This window comes from Panthera pardus, unplaced genomic scaffold (genome assembly GCF_024362965.1).
Source record: "Panthera pardus isolate Hobbes unplaced genomic scaffold, ASM2436296v1 HiC_scaffold_6, whole genome shotgun sequence".
Lineage (NCBI taxonomy): Eukaryota > Metazoa > Chordata > Mammalia > Carnivora > Felidae > Panthera > Panthera pardus.
The window spans coordinates 128,257,951-128,282,850 of record NW_026526991.1 but is presented as its reverse complement, the minus strand read 5'-3'; the positions used below and the strand labels follow the sequence as shown (position 1 = coordinate 128,282,850).

Here is a 24,900-nt window from a genome sequence, read left to right as displayed (position 1 = left end):
GAAACAATCAATATACTTTTAAGACTTATTGGTTTTCCTGATTCATGTTCCAATAGAGGTAATAGAGAGGGACCCTTTGGAAGCATTATCCATGTGGAAATGTGACCTTGGCATTTTTTAGAAAAGTCAGCAAGCACTAGAGGAAAATGATCGGAGGCGTATTTATGGACTATCTCAAAATACTCATCTACAGATTCTGATTGGGAAGGGAAAGGGCCTGCCCACACACTCAAAAGGGTTAATCATGTAGTAGAATTTCAGTAAGTTTTTCCTGAGCAAGTTCTCTCCCAAGAAGAACTAGCATCCTAAAATAAGTCACCTATTAGGGCTAACAATGACACAAATGTTCATCTGCATAACAAAGGCAGGCACTTTGCAACCCTATCCTTTGGGTGACAATTCTATTTGATTCAAGGTCTGAGTGTCTGACCATGAAGACATTCTTTTTATGTCACAGGCATTCAATTAATGTTTATTTGTCCAATATACACGCCAGGCACCGTTCTAGGTTCTGGAGCTTAGTAGAAAAACTGACCAAGTCCTTTGAAGCAGTTAGCTATTGAGCCACCAGAAAGGAAAAGAAAAAAAAGAAAGAAAGAAAGAAAGAAAGAAAGAAAAATCCACTGATGTGGCTTCTCCACTCCCAGGTAAGAAAACAAAGACCCAGGGCCATAACGTCTTCCACATTGTTTTATACACATAAGATAACAGTGTTCTCAGAGGTGCATTGATGAATCAATACAAATAAAAGCTCACTGTTTGTAACTGTGTGTTCCAAGAAGCTCTTCTGTCACACAGGTGGATAGTATTCGCTTTGCTAGTGCAATTTGTAAGAGATCTGTTTTCAAAACACCTACAGAAAGTGTTCTGAGATTACATGACTGATTTTGTGGACATAGCTGCAATACAGCAGGTTGGAAAACTCGGAGGGGGCTTTGTCTGTGCTCCGGTGGAGGGGGGAGTTCTGCAGGGCTAGCTGGATGGGGTGTTTCTGATCTCTAAATTGTCTGGAAGTCCTGCATGAAACTAGCCACTGTGACTTCAGAAGGTTGTGTTTAATTACCCAGAAAGCGGCCTCAAAGTGCTGAGCGCTGCCCAAGATGTCCCAGCAATATGGACCCAACTCGCAAAGGGTTTAAATGATTTTTTTTCCCCGTTGAGAATAGCACTTTTGAGTAAAAGTCCAACACAATCAACTCTATTATTTTTTTCACATGAAGACACCAGAGAGCATAGAAACTAGCTAACTTCCTTAAGCTCCACCTTACTCGGACGACCCATGTTGTCCATAATCTTACTTCAATGTGGCTGTACATTAGAATTTCCTGGGGCTTAAATACCGATGCCGGGACCCCTCTCTAGAGATTCTGATAAGCGCTGATCTGGGGGACAGCCTGGGCACTGGGACTTTTTAAAGCTCCTCGGAAGCTTCCCATGTGAAACCAAGGTTGAAAAGTGCCGTTTTAGGATGAGTCATGGCATTTGACCCACGACGTCGGGGAGAGAGAGTCCTGAGAAAGAGTCAGGACTTGGAGGCACGCGGTCTAGAGAGAGATACCATCGCTTGGTTTCACGTTCAGCTGGATAATGCCATTTGGTGTAAGATGAAGCTCCAGGGGGTCCCGACCATTTGTATCGAGGTTTCCTGTCCTGTTTTCCACACTAGCCCAAGGAATAAAACCTCCAGATTGGTACCAGGAAGGACAGCCTTTCCACGGTGCGAGCTCATCCTGGCCAAGACGTGAAGTCATGGGTTTAACTGGACATAAGCTACTGTAAGAAATAAAACACACGTCAGTTCACCAAGTTGGGGGTCACTTAAAATGGCACGGGACTAGCCAATATGGGGAAAATGGCCTTTAACGCCACCTGTGAACCAGGGCATTGGAGTCCCCCAGAGGCCGTGTTCTTCTCCAAAGAGGCGTATATTTATAGAAAGAACAAAACCTTTATGCAGGATAAGGGGTTGGATAATAATATGTGTGAATACACTGATGTGTCTGAACAGTTTCTTGGCTGTCTGCTTTCAATGGTAATAAATATCCACTAAAAGCCGTCTGCTATATGTGTTTCTGGTAGAGTCTCGCACTTCCCTGCATGAATACATTCAGAACGTAAGCACCACACGCTGGACTATAGACACTCTGTTGTATTCTGAATTCTTAAGTTATGCAGCTTAGCAGCTGCGATAATGTAATGGTTTGCAAAATAATAGACTGGCAATACGTCAACCTGAAATAACACATCAAATAATGAATAATGTGGGTGCGAAGAGGTTTAATTTATACCGTGTTAAAAATCCTGCTCCAGAAATATCACACCATTTCAGTCTTTCCGAGCCAAAAAAAAAAAAAAAAAAAATCCTTTTACTTAAATATTCAAATAATTGTGGTAGAAGAGAATGCTTTCTTGTTTCTTTTTTTTCCCCCCTCACCAATAAAAATGTCAAATTTACATTACTCTGCGAAGAGACATGCGAGATGAGTCTGGTCAGTTGTTTACACACACGCTTTGTTCTACTCTTAGAGTTTAGAGCATTTGTCTCCTTAGTTTCTGTCAATGTGTAAGAGTGAACACACTTCCCATCAGCAATGATTGGGCTTGGGGTAACGTCATGTGAAAAAGGAGGCTGTTTCTGTTTACATCTTAATTCTTCTCTTCCTCCCAAATTCTCTCACTGAGGGAAGTTTGTAAGAGCTTTCAGATTTCATTTATTTGCTCATCTAGTGAATATCACACTTGTTTTGTGAACCAGAGGCCAAGATGTGCTCCCTGCGTCAGGGAGCTCATCATCGTGTGGAGATTTGACATCATGGAAATAAGATGGAAACAGGGGCATCCAATGCAGTGTGATCTGGGGTGCTATGAGGAAAATGCAGAGGGCTGGGGGAGCCCAAAGCCAAGAGTACTTATTCAGACTTGGGGAAGGGGCAGGGTTTCTGAAAAGCCTTCCTAAGTGTGTTACTTTTAGACCGAAGGATATGACTTGGAAGTTAAGGAGGTAGAGGGAGGAGGCAGTGTGTGTCAGGCAGACCAAAGCATGTGCAAAGGCCCTGAGGCAAGGGAGCTCATGGTAGTTGGGGGGACCACAGATATGTTCAGTGTGGTTGGAGTCTAACTTGCTCAGGGTCAATTAGGGGAAGAGCTGAGGCTGGGGAGGGCGGTGGGGTCCTAACCATGAAAGCCTTGTCATTACATTGAGGCATTTATCTAAGTACTTATCTTGAAGTAGGGAACCACTTAAGGGTTTTAAGTAAACCAGTGACTTGACCAAGCCTATGTTTTAGAAAGATCACACTGCTGTAACACAGAACGCGGACTTGGGGGGCATAAGAACGGCAACTGTTTGAAAGTGAAAGATGACAGTGGCCTGAGCCCAGGGAAGGGAAGTGGCAGGGAGGGTGCCTGGATTCTGCTCCGGGTGTCTTGGTAGCCGGTGGACTGGAGGGGGAGCAGGATTGTAAGATGACCAATTGCATTTTGGACATGTTGAATTTGAGGTGTTGAGACACCCAGGAGAACAGAGGTGTCCCTCCTTCTCAGGATATGTGGGGCTGAGCGGTAGAGAAGATAAATCAATGGGAAGGTGAGCATCCGTAATAAATGCACACCCTGAGACAGCTCGGGCCCGGCCACAGAAAGCTTTAGCCAACTTATTCTTGGGGTTTGGAACTAGAAGGAAAGGTAATCTCTGACATGAAACCATTTTCTCATAGTGTAGGGTCATAGTAGGTTCATAAAAACATTGTCCCCTCTCCAAGGCAAACTCCCAGGAGAAAGGTCCACATCTGCTGTTCCCTTCACTCATTTACATGCGACACTCTTAACACTCATTAGAATTTTCCATGAAGATCATTTTTACCTCTGGAGTCACAACATCCGGCCCTGGAAGGAAGAGACCCTATAGAGGGATACGGGCTTGTACAAGTTTAGGTACTTGGTGTTTGCATGCAGCGAATTGGAAACATTCTGTTTTCTATGTGTCTTGCATAAAATTGGGAGTCCAGGGCAAGTTATCACCAGGAAATACTGTCTGTCTTGGCTTTATTGAGTGACTATAAAAGGACTATTAAAGGACTTCTCCAGATAATAGCGAGGTGTGCCCAAGACTGTGTGTGTGTGTAAAGGCCACCAGTTATTAAAAATACAAGCCACTGTTCCTCCACTCAAAGATAAGCAAACTTTAAAAATACCCTATCATTGGGGTGTCTGGGCGGCTCAGTCGGTTAAGCGTCTGACTTTGGCTCAGGTCATGACTTCATGGTTTGTGAGTTGGAGCCCCACATCGGGTTCTCTGCTGTCAGCTTAAAATTTTTTTTTTAATGTTTGTTTATTTTTGAGACAGAGAGAGACAGAGCATGAACGGGGGAGGGTCAGAGAGAGGGGGAGACACAGAATCCGAAGCAGGCTCCAGGCTCTGAGCTGTCTGCACAGAGCCCGACGAGGGGCTCGAACTCACGGACTATGAGATCATGACCTGAGCTGAAGTCGGACACTTAACCGACTGAGCCACCCAGGCGCCCCATCTGCTGTCAGCTTAGAGCCTGCTTGGGATCCTCTGTCTCCCTCTCTCTCTGCCCCTCCCCCTCTGGTTCGCTCGCTCTCAAAATAAATAAACTTAACAAAAAATACCCTATCATTAATGATGGATTTCTATATGTGAGGTTATTGTGTTAGGTCCTTACATAAGGCAATTATCTGTAATCCTTAATAACTGCCCTCAAGGGTGGATACTGCGGATGTAGAAACTAAGAATGTGGAGAAAGCCTGGTCACACGGCCAAGGTCACACAATTAGCAACAGATGAGGCTCTCAGTTTTGGGGACCGTGTGACTGCCAGCCCTGCCCTTTCACCCCACCTGGCTGCTTCCTGTAGCACCTAATTTGTCTTCATATCTTGTTTTGTAGCTAAATGAGTGCCCTGTGACGTCAAAGCTTGTAACTCTTTTGTTTATATAAACCCGGATCCCAAATCTCCCCTGTCTTACCAAGCAAAGCATCTTATATTTCTGATGTTTTTCCTGCCCTGCCTAGCACGGTGATGGGCTCCTGGCCCGAGTGAGTGCTTTGGAAATCAGGATTTGATGCATGTCTAGATAGCACAGTTCAAAGGTGCATTTTGTTTTCCAAAAAAATGCTTCCTGTTGGAAAACAGAAGCAACTGTGTAATTGTGCATACAGCCGGCCCCGGGGATCACGAACTATTCTCCCTGCCTATGAGTCTACTATATTCCCTTTCATGCAAAGTACTGGTGACAGGTTGGTGATCACCCTTTGCTCAGGGCCAGGCTGCAATGTTGAGGCTCCCCCAGAGAGCAAAGGTAAAGGGACGAGAACCCAATGGCAGGGAAAGAAGATACTGCGTCCCTAGACATGGGACCTACTCTGTGGTTGACTGTATGTTCCTGGGCAGAAGATTAAACCTCTCTACGTCACGGCTTCCCTGCTCCTACAGGACAAGGGCAATGACCCCCATTCTCTGTGCCTCCCCAGCAACTCAGGATCACACTACGAAGTAAAGAATATAAAAATGCACTGGAGTAAAGACGGAACAGGCTTGCGAGGCCTTAAGATCATTGCGCATCACAAGGCAATGGAAACCCACCTGAATGCCTGTCACCCTCTAGGCGGCTGGTAGACCTGGGAAAGGTGCTGTTGCTTTTAAGTCAAGGCGTCCCCTGAAAAGAGTGCTGGTCCCCAGTGTCTGCCCTTAACAGCAGATGCCATTTCTCACTCTTCCCGCCCTCCTTTTACATAAATGTTTGACTCCGATTCTGAAAACGGTCGTAAAGTCGACAACAGGGTAAAACGTCCGGTTGGAATTCACACATTCGCCCTACGTTGCAATCGGTGTCATTCTCCCTTACAGGGGAGGGTGACACGGGGGGGGCTCATAAGGAGTGCAAGGGCTCTCTTCCTGTGAGCCATGGTGACGGCCCCGTTTCTTCACATCTAGCAACCAAGACGAATAGGCTACCTGATGGTCCGGTGAGGTGTCTGCTTCTCCTGCAGGCCCAGCAGCTTGCAGATCTAAGATCGCGTCACTGGTATGGGCCCACAAGTGGAAAATAGGTCTGTGTGTTTTGAATGTAAGTACGTACCGACACATACGACCATGTTTTATGTATGATGCTATGTTCATAGTCTGTCGGTTTTTCTTAAATTGGTAAACAGTGAATAACAGAAGTGGTAACTACATACGTTCGGATTTATTAACCACCCATGATCTATCAAGCATCCATCTGGAGATTCTAATGGTTAAACGGTTAAATAGAAGTTTCCAGGTTACTATGGATTTTTTTTTTGTGCCCATGCCCAGATAACTCTCTCCTTACTGTGACCAGGTTCTACAACTCCAGGGTGCACAATTCGCATTTCTAAATGATTGGTTGTGAACAGAACATCTTACATCGACTTATCGTAAAAGTCAAAATATTTTCCACAGAACCTAAAATCATATTCAGTATAAGCCGTAACTATTAATCTTAGGTTCTAGAGCTATTGGGATAGAAGGGAGCATACAGGAGGCACTGACTGTATATTAGCTGGTGACTCTGTTATTGACACAAGAGTGACACAAGAGATATGTCTCAAAATAAAGACCTACACACAACCAGAATAGGAAGTGAAGGGTTTTTTTCATCAGTACTCAAATGGCAGAAAGAATGCAACTCATCACGAGTCAGGAAATCAAGTCCACCTGAAAGTCTAGATAGACCCTCATATATTTTTTTAACGCTTCAACTGCGTTTCCCTTAAACGAAAAAAGAAAATCACTGAGTTGTAAGCATTCCAGCCAGAACAAGTTCCTCGAATTCAACCCTGTTCCTCTTCGTAAGATACAGCAGGTTGCTTATCTCTCAAGAGAGCTTTTGTGATGCTATTTGCCTTATGGCTTTTCCACTGCACTTTAGTCTAGGACATCTAAATAGACTCCACAGCTCATGGAGAGGAATGCCATGATTCCAACAGGAACTTCTGGGTTTCCAAAACCCACAAAGCATTCCACCCTCTGCAGGGATGTAGGCATTTTGTCCCTGCACCGAGCCCAACATCCCGAGGACAGCTAGCTTTGCGTTAACCTTAGTCATCCCCCACACTGCATTAGTCACTCCAAAGAAGGACAAATCCTTATTATTTTACAGGATCATCTCTGCCAGGGGCTACCATAAAGTAAGCATGCTTCAGAAAATTAACAGAGTAGTTTTGAGCCGAAATCTGTAGTATTAAAAAAAAATCCAAAATGATGGCGAGGTATTTGAAACAACAACAACACGACAGAGGACGGTTTGCATCAATGGGGGTGGGGGGCATAATTCAAACCCTCCAGGCATCAAAGCTCCTTAACATCATCAGCGCCTCCTTTGAAGACTCCGTCACCCCACAGAGGAAATTTGCAGCTGTGCGACTAATGGATCTGTTTGTAGCCCCTGCTCTTCTCCCCAGGAGCTCACTTCTTCTCTCCCCATCCCAAAGGGCAGTCAGTCCCCACCCCATCTCTTTCCCTCCTATCTCATCTCTGACAGCACCTCCCCCCATGCACAGCACAGATTTACTGCAAATTTCTCATCAGTTACCTGTTAAGAAAAAAATTTACACATCATAGAGTGTTCTACCTTCCCAGGAATTCAGAATTTTCAGGAAAACAGGGCTACCAGAAGGGATGTTGTGTACAATGCAAACAAACATCTCCCTTTCTTTGGAGCAATTGCTCGATGCAAAACAAGCCGCCCGCCACGTTGCTTACCCTCTCCACGCTGCGTCTTCTCAGAGATCCATACGGAATTTTCAGTAAAAGTCTTTGAGATCTATTCGGAGCCACTGCAGCCTGAACCACCATGGTGTTGGAGCCGTGTGAGCAAGTGTGTGTGTGTGTGTGTGTGTGTGTGTGTGTGTGTGTGTGTGTGAGTGTGTGTGCTCCCAGCAAAGTGAGAGACAAGGCTTCCTCAAAACTAAGTTATGGTCTCCTGGAGGTTTCCCAAATATCAAATAACCAAAAGAGCTTTTTCTTTTGACTGTATGAGTCAAGATGTGGTTCGTAGGGAGGCGGGGGGATGGGGGAGCAGAAAAATAGCCCAAGTTCTGTAACTTCAGCCTGACTTCAGCAGCGCGGATTTAGCTGCCTCTTGTCTGTCCCTGCCTGTCAGTCCCCTCGGTGAGACTGCATGTCCCAGAAGTTGGCAAGCGATGCCTCTGGGGAGAGTGATCCAGAAATGTCAACTTTGCTTCTCGTGGCTACGGACGGTAACCAGGTCAGTGGTCTAATCAAAGCTCCATCAGACGTAGTATTCATTCCATCACGTGACTCCAAAGCCCCTCGGCCGTACAGTAGGTCACATGCTCCCCTTAAAAAGACTATTTGGAATATCACCATCTGGTGCGGAGATTAATGTGAAATCCTGCATTCTGATTTCACTCTTTTCCGAGCACAGAAAAAATGTTTGCAGACCAGTGACATAACGCACTGGGGACTTGGGGAATCCCTCTTCACAGTCATAAATTACACATATGACCCTGAGCATCAGATGTGCATATCTGGTTTTTCTCTCTCGCTTTCCAATGCATAGAAAATAAACGTGGGAGTGCAATTAATTATATATGTGGATGTAGTCCGCAAAGATAGAGTGTGAGTGAAGGAAAAAATGTTGGTATCATATGGTTCTGATGAATCAAATCAAATACACCAGACAGACTCGCATTTGGCACGTCTTCGTTTAAATGTTTGTGTCAGAGGACATTTATTTTTACGCATGCCAGTTAACATGAAGCAGTTAGGTTCGATTTTACAAGGCTCTGAAAAGGACTAGATTCAGATTCATCCCTCATATTTCCTATTCTTTTCTGATAACAGCATATGATTCCAGATCAGACAACCCTATGAAGGACGGTACACGTGATCTAAAATGTTAACTTTTCTGTAATATTTTGTAATTGATATATTCTTCATCTATGGCTACCTCTCTCTGCTCCCTGCCCCCCCCCCCCCAAATCTGCTTATTTCTCCAGCAGAAAAATTAACGATAAATAAAAACAAGTCAGGGGCTTCCTGAATTGGAGGTCTTTTTGTTTTCTTGTTGTTAATGTATTTCTACATCCACTGGTCCTCTCTGTGCTGGGTTTTCAGAAAGGGATGCCATTTCCTTTGTAGTAATCCATGCTTTTTGGTGTTAGCCTGATATCACTTACGTGCTTTGGGATCTGGCTTTTATTTATTCTCTGCGGGCCAGTTTATTGCAAACCATGGAAAAGAAAGTTCTGTTTATTCAAAGACTCTAATAGGAAGTAGGGTGGGGTGCAAGGCGAAGGAGCAAAGGTTTACACGGCTGGAAAATGAACCAGGAAAGCCTCTCCGAGGTGGGTGCTGGTGGGGGCGGGGTGGGACCGACGGAAGCAGGGCCTGGTCACCCAGCGCAGACACGCATTAAGAGGCAGTTAAAGAAAGCATCAAGTTGATGTGGGAAATTCCAAATATACAACAATCGGGCTTTGTTCGTAATGGGTTCCATATGTGCATCGGAGAGCCAGGGAAAGGGTGAGAGAGAAGGCGAGCGAGGAGGAGAGACGGGAAGGAAGTTACTCAGCCCGGCTTGCGGAGCGGCTCCTGCAAGGAGGTGGTTTAGATTTACCTTTTTCCCTCTTTCTCACCTCCTTCCTGCACTGCCTGGTTTCAAACCTGGCTTCAAACTATCTGGGGATGGAAATAAATCCGGAATGGTATCCAATTATTTGGCCAAAGGCATCGGTTTCCTTGATAAAACCACACTGGACGACGTAAGGGTTTTGAATGAAGGACAGGCACATTTTCAAAAACACTTATCTGTCCAGAGTCCTGGGATGTCTTCCTTCCAGCACAGTTTGAGTGGGGGGCCAGGGAAGGGGGGGGGCGCTGGATCAGAACAGCTGAGAGAGAAGTCAGTCTCTCTCCTGACCCAGGCCGGGTGAAGCCCCTGGGAGCTGAATTTATTTATATTTGACTAAATGCAACTTCCTGTTTCCCAGGGGTATTAATGAGTGTTTCGCTGACGAGTTAAGGCCTCATGGCATAGTTCAGATCATAAAGGACACTTTGATGAGCTAAGTGCAAATAAAACAAAAACATATGCCTTTGATTAAGGTTAAAATACATATAGAAGAGAATGTTAATGGAAACAAAAATAACCCTGAGCCAGACTCCCACACATTTGAGCCCCATACGCTCTACCCCCCAGGGGGGCGAGGTGCAGGATCCTTTCCCATATCAGCCCCAGGGCCTTCTCCCAGCTAATGGGGACGAGGAGGTGTCTCTGGAGCTTTCCCCAGCCCCCACAGAGTAACTAGCCACCTTCACAGACAGATCTGAAGGCTCTCAAAGATCAGCTTGTCCAAAAATACAAGCTGATAGTTTTGCTGTGGGGAGTTAAGATTTATACATTTAGAACTAACTGCTGAGACGAAAGCATTTAATTTCAGAAAGCCATTGTTAAAACACAAATATGTTTCCCAGGAAGGGATGTGCACTCGTACCTTTGCAGATAGGACCACTTTAGGAGGGGTGAGGGGAACTCACATTTACTGAGTGCCTAGCCTAGGTTACCCAAGGCTATCTCGATGGCAGAAATGAGTTTCACGGTCCATATTTCACAGGTGATGAAACTGGGGCTCAGAGAGGTTTGATAACTTAACCAACGTAACACAGCTAGAACTGTCAGACCGAAGATGAAACCAGAGTCAAGCTGTTTCGTATCAGGGCCTGACTTGATCCATTACACTCTCACATAACACGAGGACTCTATTAGATTATAGCAGATTAGAAATTCAAAAAGGAGATATATCCACGGGACCCAAGAGAGATAAGGGAAAATTCCCTGTCTTTGAAAAAGAGAGAACTTAGGGGCACCTGGGTGGATCAGTTGGTGAAGCCTCTGACTTCGGCTCAGGTCATGATCTCGCGGTTCGTGGGTTCGAGCCCCGCATTGGGCTCGCTGTAGTTAGAGCAGAACCTGCTTCAGATCCTCTGTTCCCCTCTCTGCCCCTCCCATGCATGCATGCTCTCTCTCCCTCTCCCTCAAAAGTAAATAAACATTAAAAAAAGAAAGAGAGAGAATTTAAGTACAGGAAATGGCATTTGAAGGAACAGTTCTCGAGTCTCTGGTCCCTTGGTGAGCAGCAAGGAGCAGCACAGAAGCTCACAGGGGCTGTGCAGGTAGCCCAGTGGGAGCCAACACAGTCCCCGGCCTGGGGGTAAAGGGACGAGCCAGATTACCAGCACCAGGGCCAGGGTCACCTTGCGGAGGCTGGAACCCTGTGGACCCACTGGGTGAGACCTGATCACTGCTGGAGCCACGGGCCAAGGTGGAGTAGGGAAGGCCCTGGTCCTTCCCTCCTCCGTTCCAGCCTACCCTCCCCAGCCTCCATGCGCTGATGACAGTTGACAGGGAGCCTTGGAAACAGCCATGGGGGTGGGGGACGGAAAGAGAAGGAAGAGATCTGAGGGTAAACCAGGATCGGCACTGAGACCAGAGACGGAGGACCAAAGGACTGGGACATGGTGAATAAGGAGTAACTAAAAGAAAACAGAAAAGCAAGGGGAGAACGTTTCGAATAGCACACGACTTGGAGAAAGCACGTTTTTGCCAGGATGGCGGGCACGGAGATTCCCCGCACATCCGGGGCTCAGGGTGATGGCCCACGGGACAGATGGGGAGGATGCCATGGGGGTGCGGTGTCAGTGACCCCGGGGACGTGGGGTGGAGAAGACACACTTCTGTTCCAGAGCCTCTGAAGCCCCTGCTTTGGATGCCTCTTGGAGCAGAGCACTGAAGGCGGGTGGAGTGGGGTTTTGTTTGTTTATTTTGAACACTTCCTCCTCATCTCAGTGAGAATTGTTTACATTCAAACTTTGGAATGAAAATGCATGGGGATCGATTGGACCATATTTCCGGAAAATCAATGGTCTTGACATACCAACGTAAGATGTATCAGATCAAATGGGTGTTCTTGGTCACCGATAGCAGGGGGGTGAACGGGGGGTGGGGGACTTGGGGATAACGGCCTGTCGGAGAGAAAGCATTCGACAACACGGAGATAGTGGGAGGCAGCCGTGGAAGAGGGGGAGACTCCACCGGCTGGGTGTGCGTGTGGGCGCCATGGCCACTCACGGATCAGCCCAGCGGCCATGGGGGAGGGGCAGAGAACAAGAGGGAGGCCAGGGAAAGAGGAGATCTTAAACGACTAAGTGGAAGAAACACGTCACTTACACCAGGGAACCGCAGCGTGAAGGAGGCAGGGTCTTCAAAGACCCCACCAGGGACTCCGTCCACAGGACAAGAGCTGGGTTTAGAGGCCAGGCCAGTCCCACAGAGAGACTACGGATGCAGTAGAGGCAGCTCGGTGAGCAGGGCTCGTGCGGAGGGACAGGGACGAGGAACCCACGGTAGCCCTGAGCCGGGAGAGGGAACACTGGCTTTGAACGAAGTTTGGGGTTAATTGCTGTCATGCAAACCAGGTGGGAGGATAACCGGGATGAGACTGAGCCAAAGACACACACGAAGAATTCCTCAGCAATCTGGAACATTCCTGGAGCCGGGGTGAGAGGAGTTTGGGAGGGAAGCCCTGTCTTTCTTCAATGTTCCGTCACCATTCCCGTTAGCTCCTGACTCAGCCAACCTGGGTCATTCATGTCACGTCTTATTAGAATAAGCTATGGCTGAGGTGACGCGAACAGAAGTGCTACCCACATCCATAATTTTCTGTTTGAAAAGAGGCCGGAATTTAGGCCAAATATGAAACCTAATACCCCAAGAGCAGGAGGAAGATATCAAGCAACACAGTTATCACCAGACCTCAAAGGGCCAAGGCCGGTGAGACTATTCACAGGTCACACAGGGAGGATGGTTGAGGGGCCTCTTGGTTTTAATGCAGGTTTGGCCTGATGCAGGACACTATTGGCAGTGTCCATTTTTGGACGGTCTCTTCTTCCTCGTGTGGCATCTGGAGGAAACTGTAGGGACAATTGTAGCCAGGGGGGTGGGCAGATAAAATTTTCTTTGCTTCTTGCCTTTCCCTCCTTCCCTCCCTTCTTCCTTCCTTCCCCCTTCCTTCCTTCCTTCCTTCCTTCCTTCCTTCCTTCCTTCCTTCCTTCCTCCCTCTCTCTTCCTTCCTCTCTTCCTTCCTTCCTCCCTCTCTCTCTCCCTTCCTTCCTTCCTTCCTTCCTTCCTTCCTTCCTTCCTTCCTCCCTCTCTCTTCCTTCCTCTCTTCCTTCCTCCCTCTCTCTCTTCCTTCCTTCCTTCCTTCCTTCCTTCCTTCCTTCCTTCCTCCCTCTCTCTTCCTTCCTTCCTTCCTTCCCACCTCCCTCCCTCCCTCCCTCCCTCCCTTCCTTCCTTCCTCCCTCCCTCCCTCCTTCCTTCTTTCCTTCCCTCCCTCCTTCCTTCCCCTCTGTCTGTCTCTAACTTCCCTTGCCTATTTAGGCTACATTCTGGGCTTTATTGAATAGTCTGCCTCCATGACCAGCCAGGCAAAGAAAATAAAAGGAATTTGAACCGAATTGTTCAGTTTGGCTCCTAATTACTGTTGCTGGTAGAGGTCTGGTGGGCCGGGACGAGTCTACTAATTGCTTCTGATATGACATTGTCTGTGCTCTCCTTGTATTCCACGCCAAGCTCTACGATATTGGCTTTGCCCCCGTCTAAACCAATTTTTAAAACATCCTTCTATTGCTTACACTGCATCATTCATTTAGCACTTATTTTACTGAGGGTCGAATAGAATAATGGCAACCCCGTTTCAAGGCACAGTCTGCCGCAGGCACCATTCTAAAAGCTTTTAGATGTATTCATTCTTTAATTCTCGTAACGTCTTGTCAAATGGGCACTTTGCCTTTTCCCTACATGAAGATGAGGACACTGAGGCCCAGAGACATGAAGTCACCTGGCCCAGGTCACACCGAAAGAGGCTTCGGGGTTCGTTAACTGCTGGACTCTGCTAGATGCCTGCTATGGATCAGGTGCTGCTCCAAGAAGGGAGGACACAAGGGAACTTCTGCTTTCTGGAAGCATTTGTTTTTGTTCCTCATGCTTAGTTCCCCCCTGTGATGAGGTATTCATAGTGAAACCTGGAAGTTTGCTGAAGAGCTACCCAATAGGATAAAATGCGATCTGTCCAAGTTCTTTGGAAATGGTACACACATACACACACACACACACACACACACACACACACACACACAATTTCCACTCTCACTTTGGTACACTGTTTCCTGTTGCTTCAACATAACAGCCTCCCTGGATCTCACCATCTACCTCTCTGCCTCTTCATACATATTTTCCTAGGACATACATGTTTCATCCATCTGAATTCCTTAAAGGTCACACAGTTTAGCCACATACACTGGGTGGTAAAGAGGCTCCTTTGAGAATGCCCTGTTCGGTAGGTTTCATTGGGGTAACTAGGAGTAGAGAATTAATTTGCCCAGAAGAAGACCCCCCTCCAACCCCATTCCCCATCAACTCAAAAATACACATCTGGTCACAAAGGAACCCAGACCTTACATTCTTCCAGGGTAGGGGAGAAAATACAGCATTTGCTGCTTGGAAACTTCATGTGCTAATCAGGGATCCGAGAATCTCACTCAATCTTGATGGCAACGATCAAGCTGTAGGGAATGTCAAGTAGAAAATACGAACGGCCTGTGCGGAGGATTAGTCTAGATTCTGTCTTAGCGCCCTTTGCTTCATGGGCACCAAATGCCAGCTCATCAGCCTGCTGGCGGGATTATTCAACTCTTCACCCAGAGAAGGAGGGAGCAGGCAGAGATCCAGCTTGCAAGCAGCAGACGAATTTCATTCCTCCACATAAAAGTCCTTCACATCTGCCCTGGATATGATTTGCCCCCATCAGAGCTCCACTTGCCCTTCCCAGCATGAGGCTAAGTCAGGCAATCAATGGCTGTAGCCTGGGATAATGGCTATTCTGCATGGTGGTAATGGCTTATTGCATGTGCTATTCGAAGTGATGTCATGTCCAGGTCCTGAAGAATCGATAAGATTGCCAGGATGCCTGTGTGATTAATCGGGTAATAAGCTGACCCGTGTGGGGCTGGCTGTGTGGATTGGCTTGTGAGACCGTCTTGCAAAGCTCTTTTTCATGGGCTATCCATCCATGTGGATGGATTTTGATAACTAGCATTGATTTGCCATTTTTATGAAGTGCCGTTTGCACAGGGTAAACTGTGTAATTGCACCCAGAATGGCAAAATAAATAATGTTCTTATCTATGGTATTGACGACCCAGGATTAGCTGAATATATATAGTACACCTCTAAACAGAGTCAATGGATGTTGGCTTTTGACTTTTATGAGGCGCAGCTCTCAAATTTCAGGTGTCTTAGATAAGCATTGGGTGGCAAATGATCAACTTTTAAATCTGCTACTAATTTCCATGCTACCTTTTTTTCCAGGAGAAGTTTAACATGATTTTCTTTAATAGGAGAATGGTTACCTTGTTTTAAGTAATCCCTCTGGTGTTGCAAAGGACGGTGGCTTTCTTTGGGGCCGTCAGATTGCTTTCTGTCCTGTGCCCAGGACAGTGTCACTCCCAAGGGCAGGTGCCCAATTGCCCATGGTTCTCTGGGATAACCCACCTGGTCTGTATTTTACCAACGTGGGAAAGGAAAGCACTTGATCTGTTTAAAGATGGGTGCTGAGAAACCTCCCATCATAAGCATAGGGTTTATCTTGAGTGTGTCCTAGATGGTTCCTAACATCCCATAGGTCAAAATGCAAAAGGGATACACAGTAGACGATCAAGGCCAGAATGGGCAAAATACCTACCACGGACACGTGCTAAGATGTGAACGAAGATGCATAGGGGACTCTCACTGTTACTGTACTTGGCGTACTCCATTCTCTTTGAATTCTAAACCTTGATAGCACGAATGCAGATAATAGACGTGTGAAAATTAAGTGACATAGTGGAATCACGTGTGGGAATAAAGGTGGTAAGAAATGACAGTAGAGCCGGATTTTGACATGCAGATTATAGAAAAATATATTTTAGAACTTATCCATGAGCAACAGGAGTCATTACAAGCTACTTCTTGCAAGGAAGTGACACCATCTAGCCTGAACTTCTTGAGCTTGAGTGGTAAAGGCTGAGTGGTAGGATGGAGAGCCCAGGTGTATCAGAAGCCAAGAGAACAGTTGCAAGGTTATTGCCATCATCCAAGTGAGAGGGGATGGAGCCCAGAACCAGGACAGCAGTGCGAGGCTGAATACAAGATACTGGGGAAAAATAAATGGTAGAGGGAGGCATACAGTGATCCTCTATCATGATGGAGTAGAGGAAGGATGGTCCTATTAGCCAAGTACCCAGAAGGAGGACCAGGTTTGGGGAGATGATAATGAGTAGTTCTGGACACACAGAGCTCCTGGTGACCGAACATTTTGACCTGGAACGTAAGAGGGGAGTCGAACCTAGAAATGTTGCTTCGGATTTCAACTGCAGACAAGTAACCACTAGTCAAGTTATTAGTTAAGTGTGAGGGCAGGCATTCAAGAACACAAAATTTACTTCTTCTCACACACCTCTTCTCAAGAGTTTACTGGAAGATAGTCTCCAGTAAAAGAAAGTTAAGCCTACAAGGCGGGGGGGTGGGATTTGAATTCCAAGTAAAGGAGAATGAATCCTAGGAGAGCTGACAGAGGGGTTTCTCAGAATAATGAAAAGAGGAGCCCCAAGAACACAGTCGTGCTAGGGACTCAGAGAGGAGCTCGCCCAAGAGGTGCAGGAGCACGGAGGAGCCCCGGAAGGAGGTCTCAAAAAAAAAAACAAAAAACAACGCATGGATTGAGTATCTGATGAGTGCACCAAATTGAGAGCAGATACAAAGCTCCTTAAAGATTAAAGATCTTAGAGAAAAGTGACTAATAGGTGCACAGAAAATCAAGCAAACAATGAAACAAGGCAATTACTGCCACCTGGAAAAACAGAAAGTTGTAAAATCCAGGAGATGTGATCATAATACACACCATTTCTCCAGTGAAAACAATACATTAGCCATCGTAATAAAACTGAATTTTGATTTAAACCGTGGTATAGATATATTGGTAAAGGTGGACGGAGAGAGATAAGTATTTGTAGGGATGTGGAGGAAGCCTCATCTTACAAAGGATGTCCCTGGGGAGAGGACCCGGAGATGGGGAGAAAGGGTCTGAAGCCTGGTGTTTTTCTTTATAAGCCTTCTAGTCCCTCTTCACCTTTAAAATGTTATGAACATTGCCCTGCACATGCATCATTTTGATAAAAATGAGAACTGAATTGTAAACAGAGGAGCAACGTTCCGGGCAGTGTGAACAGATAAGGACTGGGAGCAGTGGGTGGCATTATGGGGTCACTGATGGCCTTGAGAAAGTGTGTGCAGCTCTCTGGCAGCAGAAGGGAGAGCTGGAGCCGCCTGGCCTCCTTCTGGATGGACAGATTCGAGTCTTGATACTGGGTTATTCGATCTGACAAGTAATGTTTCAGGAGACCTGCTTGATTTCCTCCGTTTTCCTTTCCTTCGGTGTACGTTTCAGAGCTCTTGGTCTATGGATCTGCTATGGAAATGGCTACTGAATGAGAAGCCTCCAAACCACCTTGAAAAGAACCTTAAATCCTTTGAAACAAGATGAGGACACATGGACGAAAGGAAGGAAGACAAATACATCAGTAAGGGCATTGCCACCAATTCTGGAGATTCTCCTGGAGAGGCATTCATGCACTTTGACTGGACCTTCTGTGTTCTTCACTTTGCTGTGATATTGTGTGTGTGTGTTTGCATGAATACACTCCTGTACACACTCATGTATGTTATTTCCTCTCGTGAACCCAACAGCACTGTAGCGGCTACAGGAGCCCCAGAGTGGTGACAACTAATTATGAAACACCAGGTCTGATATGTCCCTTTTATCGTATCTTGCAGAAGTCTTGCATTCCCACAAAATCCCCTAGTGGCCCTTTGTAATCCTGGAAAGGAAGTGTCAATCTGGAAACAGCTGTTCTTCAGATAGTGGGATGACATCCTGATGAGCATACTATGAGCAACAGAGGAAACCTAAGGCTGATGGGACTGTGATGCAAATATTTTTTCTAGACAATTAGACTCACATGAGAAAGCCTATATTCCTTAGCAGTGCTGAGAGGAGAGTCAGTGACCTATGAATGACAAGTCCTCAAGCCCTATGGGATGCTGGACACATTTCTCTGGTTCTCTCCTGGGAGGTGGTTCTGGAAAGGCAGCCCAGAGTCACCTTGCTCAGAGGCCCTACCCAGGAAAACCCTGCTGGAAAGCAGAAGAAGCCTGTCCCCAGGGCTCCACGCCCCTGTTGGCTGCAGAGCTCAGGACCGGGTACCTCTTGCCATTTTGGGAGACGTCAGGAGAAATGGCCACAGATTGATGAAGTCAAGGCCAGGAGTAAATGCTGTGCTTCCACAGAACCAAAACCCCTGATAATTCCAGGGAGAGTGTTGGGTGGGAGTGGTAAGAGTGAACATAGGAGTAAAGAAACAGAAAATGACTTATTGCACTTTGGGGATTGAAACAGATGCCTTTATAGGGGAAGGCAAAGGGAAGATGCGGATTAACCCATGAGCACCTCCTTTGCATCAGGCATGGCCCTGGGCACTTGCTCTAAATTACCTCTTTGAGACCTTCACTACGATCCTGTAAGCTGGGTAGAATTAGCTACATTTTATTGATAAGGAAATCAAAGCTCAGAAAGATTAAATGCTTGCCGGCCTGCTGACAGTCACACAAGTAGGAAGTGGCGCTGAGCTGGGACTGAGACCCAAGCTCATGCAACTTTAAAGCTCATTTTCAGTATTCTCTAGGGATGTATAAATGGAAATACATCAGAGGATCCTGTCCTTCTTAACAAGGCTTGCCCTCAGGAGAAACTTTTTTATGAAAGCCTAAACAATGGGGAAGGGAAATACACAACTGCAGCTGGCGCTAGGTTTCCAAGTGAGGGAAGGAAAAAGCCCAACTTTAGCCCCGCCACCTATCCTGTCTCACCTAGGGGAGGAAAAAAAACTTGAAAAACAATGGTGAAGATGAAGTCCCAAAGGCTCACTAAAAGACTGAGAACCAGCAAAGGACTATACAATGCCTCTCCTCCCATACCTTACCACCACATTACTAAAGGCCTATTTCCCATAGTTCCTTTCATACAATACATCATGTCCACCTTGAAATTACAAGGCATACTAAAAGGCAAAAAAAAAAAAAAACAATTTGAAGAGACTGAACAGGCATGAAAAACAGAGTGAGATATGGCAGGAATTTGAATTATTAGACCAGGAACTAAAAAAAAAAAATCAACTAGGGGCGCCTGGGTGGCTCAGTCGGTTAAGCATCCGACTTCGGCTCAGGTCATGATCTCACGGTCCGTGAGTTCGAGCCCCGCGTCAGGCTCTGTGCTGACAGCTCAGAGCCTGGAGCCTGCTTCAGATTCTGTGTCTCCCTCTCTCTGACCCTCCCCCGTTCATGCTCTGTCTCTCTCTGTCTCAAAAATAAATAAACATTAAAAAAAAAAATTAAAAAAAAATCAACTAAAATTTATATCCTAAGGGCTTTAATGGAAAAAGTTGGCAATATGGAAGAACAGATGGAAATGAAAACAGAGAGATGGGAATTCTAAGGATTCAAAAGAAATTCTAGAGATCAGGAACTGTGAGAGAAAAGAAGAGTGACTTGATAGGTTTACTAGTATACTGGACACAGATGAAGAAAGAATCTCTGAGCTTGATGATAAGAACATAGTAATGAATAGAATTAAATGTTAATCTAACAATATCAATGATCACTTTAAATGTCAATAGTCCAAATATACAGCTTAAAAGACAGATATTATCAGAGTGGATCAAAACACAGGACCAAACTATATGTTTTCCCAAAGACACATATAGAAACCCAAAGACACATATAGATAGAAAGCAAAGGGATGGAGAAAGGTATACTATGCCAATACTAATCAAAAGAAAGTAGGAATAGCTATATTAATTTCAGACTCAGCAGACTTCAAGTAAAACTATCAGGAATAAAGGGGGTATTACATAATGATAAATGGGTCAATTCTCCAAGAAGACATAACAATTCTTAACATATATGCTCCTAATAACAGAGTGTCACAATATGTGAGACAAAAACTGATAGAACTGCAAGAAGAAAAAGATAAAGCTATTAGTATAGTTGGACATGTCAATATTGTCCTGTCAGAAATGGACAGATCCGGCAGGCCCAAATTCAGTAAGGACAAAGTTGAACTCAACAACACCATCAAACAACTGAATATGATGGACATCTATAGACTATTTCATCCAACAAAAGCAGAATACATATTCTTCTCAAGCTCACATGGACCTTTCACCAAGATAAACCATTTCCTGGGACATAAAACACATCTTAACAAATTTAAAAGATTAAAAGTCATATGATGTCTTCTCTCCGACCACAATGGAATTAAACTAGAAATCAATAACAAAAAAGATAGATTATACTTGAATATTAAACACCATAGTTCTAAATAACACATGGATCGCATAAGAAATCTAGAAAGAAATTTTTAAAAGTTTTTTGAACTAAATGAAACTGAAAACACAGCTTATCAAAATTTGTGGAGTGCAGTGAAAGAAGTTCTCAGTGGGAAATTTATAGCATTAAATGCATAAATTAGAAGAGAAATCTAAAAATCAGTAATACAAGCTTCCCATTAAGGAATGTAGGAAAAAGAAGAGCAAATTGAATCTAAAGTAAGCAGAAGGAAAAAAAATAAAAATTAGAGCAAAAAATCAATGAAAGTAAAAACAGGATATTAATAGCAAAAGTCAATAAAATCAAAAGCTGATCCTTTGAAAAGACCAATAAAAGCAATAAATGTTTAGCTAGGATAATTTAAAAAAAGAGAGAAGACACAAATTACTACTATCAGATGTGAGAGAGGCGACATCCTTTGGACATTAAAAAGATAATAAATGAACACTATGAACAACTCTGTGCCCACAAATTTGATAACCCAAATGAAACGGATCCATTCCTTGAAAGACAATCTGCCAAAACTCACATAAGAAGAAACAGAACCAATAATCAGTAACTTTGCAAAACAGAAAGCCCTAGGCCCAGATAGGTACAATGCTAAACTCTGTGAAACATTTATGGAAGAAATTATACTAATCTTCCACAATATTTTCCAGAAGACAGAAGTAAATACTTCCTAATTCATTTTATGAGGTCAGCATTGCTCTAATATCAAAACCAGACAAACACATTACTAGAAAACTACAGACTGATATATGTCATGAACACAGATGCAAAAATTCTCAACAAAATATTAGCAAATTGAGTACAACAATGTATAAAAAGGATAAAAAGTGAGATTTGTTCCAGGTATACAAGGTTGTTTCAACATTAAAAATCAACTAATGAAACAAAAATGCAATGAAAAAAATCCTAAAGAAGAAAACTCACACAATCATATCAATAGATGTAGAGAAAATATTTGACAAAATCCAACACCCCTTCATGATAAAAGCTCTCAATAATCTAGGAAATAGAGAACTTTCCCAACTTAAGGATATCCTCAAAAAGCCTTCAGCTAAACACCATACTTAATGGTGAGAAACTTGGGAGTTTCCCCATTAAGATCAGGAACAAGGCAACGATGTCTTTCTCATCATTGCTTTCCGATACCATATTGGGATCCTAGTTAGTGCAATAAGACAAGAAAAAGAAATAAAATGTATACAGATTGAGAAAGAACATACAACATATAAAGCTGTCTTGGTTCACAGATGACATGATTGTTAATATAGAAAATCTGAAAAAATTAACAAAAATACTCCTGGAACTAATAAGTGATTATAGAAAGGTTATATAATACAAGGTTAATATACAAAAGTCAGTTGCTTTCCTATATACGGCAATGAACAAGTGCAATTTGAAATTAAAAATATGTTACCATTTACATTAGCACTCCCAAAGTGAACTATTTAGGTATAGAAAGTTCTAACAAAATATGCACAAAATCTATATGAGGAACATGAGAAAACTTTGATGAAAGATATCAAAAAAGATCTAAATAATTGGAGAAAAATTCCACGTCCATGGATGGGAAGACTTGATATTATCTAAATGTCAGTTTTTCTCAAATTTGTCTATAGATTAACACAATCTCAGTCAAAATCCCAGCAAGTTATTTTGTAGATATGAACAAACTGATTCTGAAGCTTATATGGAGAGGCAAAAGATCCAGATTAATTAATTCAATATTGATGGTAAAAAAGTTGGAGAAAGCTGATACCACTCAACTTCCAAGACTTACTATAAAGCTACTTTAATTAAGACAGTATGGTACTGGTGCAAGAATAGATAAATAGATCAATGAAACAGAATAGAGAGCCCAGAAACAAACCTACATAAATAAAATAAACTGATCTTTGGCAAAGGAGAAAAGGTAGTACAATGGAGAAAAACAATCTTTCAAACAATCAGTTCTGGAACAACTGAACATTCACATGCCAAAAAAAAAAAAAAAAGAATCTAGACATCAGACTTGATAGCGTTTACAAAAATTAACTCAAAATGGATTTCAGACTTAAATGTAAAACACAAAACAATAAAACTCCTACAAGATCTAGATGACCTTGGACGTGGTGATACCTTTTTAGACATAACACCAAGGCAAGATCCATGAAAGACATAATTGATGAGCTGGACTTCATGAAAATGAAAAACTACTCTGCAAAGAACTGCCAGGAGAATGAGAAGAGCCATAGACTGGGAGAAAATATTTTTAAAAGATGTATCTGACAGGTGACTGATATCCCAGAGAGACAAAGAACTCTTAAAACTCAGCTATGAGGAAACAAACAACCGGTTTAAAAAGTGGACCAAAGACCTTAACACACATCACCAAAGAAGATATACAGATGGAAAGTAAGCGTATGAAAAAGATGTTCATGTGATATGTCATTGAGTGATGGCAAGTTAAGACAACAATGAAATACCACTACACATCTATTAGAATGGCCCAAATCCAAAACACTGATGACACCAAATGTTGGCAAGGATACGGAGCAACGGGAGCGCTTGTTAATTGCCGATGGGAAGGCAAAATAGCATAACCACTTTGGAAGATACTTTGGTCATTTCTTGCAAAACTAAACACTTACCATACAATCCAGGAATTGAACTCCTTGGTGTTTACTCAAATGAATTGAAACCTATGTCCACACAAAAACCTACACACAGATGTTTATAGCCATTTATTCCTAATTGCTAAAACTTGGAAGCAACCAAGATATCTTCAGTAGGTTACTGAATAAATAAATGTTGGCACATCCAAACAACAGCCTATTATTAAGCACTAAAAAGAAGTGAGCTATCAAGCCACGAGAAGGCTCGGAGGAAACTTACATGCGTATCGTTAAATGAAAGAAACCAATCTGAAAAGGCCACATACTGTATGAGCCTAATTATATGGAATTCTGGAAAAGGCAAAATAGGAAAGGAGACAGTAAAGAGATCAGTGGTTGCCAGGCAGGAGGGAGGGGGGAGGGATCGATGGAGCAAAGTGGATTTCTAGGGCAGTGAAGCCATCTTACCTGATTCTGCAATGGTGGATACATGTCATATGTTAGTCACCCATAGTCAACCCATAGAATGTATAGCACCAATAGTGAACCACAATGTAACCTACTGAGTGACAATGATGTGTCAGTATAGGTTCCTTGATGGTGATAAACATATCGCTGTAGTGTGGGATGTCGTGAATGTTCGGGAACCGGAGTACAGGGGAAATCTCTTTACCTTCTGCTCAATTTTGCTGTGAACCTCAAATTAGTCTGAACAATATTTTTCAGCAATTAATAAAATAGAGTATACAGAGGCTGATCTGGAGATGATAGTGATAGGATGAACTGGAGGGAAATAATAGATATAGGAGAACAATTAGATGGTTAGTCCAAGCGAGAGGTACTAAGGACCTAAACTGGGCCCATGAAATTAAGGGTTGTATTTACAGAAAAGGGTGGAGTATGTGATCCCGTTCCCTTCTAGGGGAGAGTATATCTAGGAACGCGCAAACAAGATTATTGGAAGTAATTGGAAAAGTGTGTGTGTGTTGGGGGGAGGGGCAGCTAAGGACAGAAAGGGACTACATTAACGACTTGGTGGTATTTAAATAAAACAACTTCTTGCTTAATTTTTCCCTGAGGTGACCAAGCTCACACTCACCCTTTGGTACGCCACACACAGACCACCCCCCAGACAAGACCCTACAGCCACCTGACCATGGCAGACCATGGTGGTTGGGCAGAGGGTATCAGCTGTCAAAGAAACTTCCCATCCTGCGGCTCAGTCTCTATGTATACTTCAGAAAATAGCGATGCTGGCCATGAACCTCCCGTCACTGGAAATCCAGAAGGTCGCTCTCATTTCTTGACCCATTCCTCCTGAAGGCATAACTTCCTGATCCTCTAGTCAGAATGAATGCGAGGTATTGGGACCCCAGTATCCAGCCTGCAAAGGGTGATTCCCTTCGGGAATCCTGCCAGTATAATGTTGCCTCAATTAGATGACAGATTATAAATTAATAAAGAAAAGAAACCCCAGACTCTCACGTCTGCCAAAACACACCATTCCCTGTGAGGTTCCTGAAAGGGACTTAGTGATGTATAGTGAAAGGGCCAACCCCCCACAGCCTTTTCCAGATTCGAGACACAGACTGGCTGGTCCTCAAAATGTACCACCACCGCCTTTCCCAGGGGAGCGCCAGTGTTGTTCTTGGAAGGAGAACACTTTTCTTTCAGCTGTATTACCCCCTGCATGCTTCACACAGTCTGTAGCTCCCTACGCCCCCATCAGTAATACAAAACAGACCTATCACCAAC

At 44.1% G+C, this 24,900-nt stretch overlaps 1 protein-coding gene across 6 annotated transcripts in view; it reads right to left on the bottom strand.

Moving 5' to 3' along the window:
- FRMD4A (FERM domain containing 4A) overlaps positions 1–24,900 on the bottom strand; it is a 607,025-nt gene that overhangs the window by 303,950 nt on the left and 278,175 nt on the right. The window contains exon 1 of one of the 6 annotated variants that reach the window (XM_053895516.1): positions 7,748–8,256. The exons of 4 other annotated variants lie outside the window; for them this stretch is intronic. In XM_053895516.1, coding sequence (XP_053751491.1) covers positions 7,748–7,840 — 93 coding nt within the window. In that variant the 5' untranslated portion in view covers positions 7,841–8,256. Of the gene's footprint in view, positions 1–7,747; positions 8,257–24,900 lie in introns of those variants that run through there. One more of the 6 variants, XM_053895514.1, reaches the window with a different exon arrangement.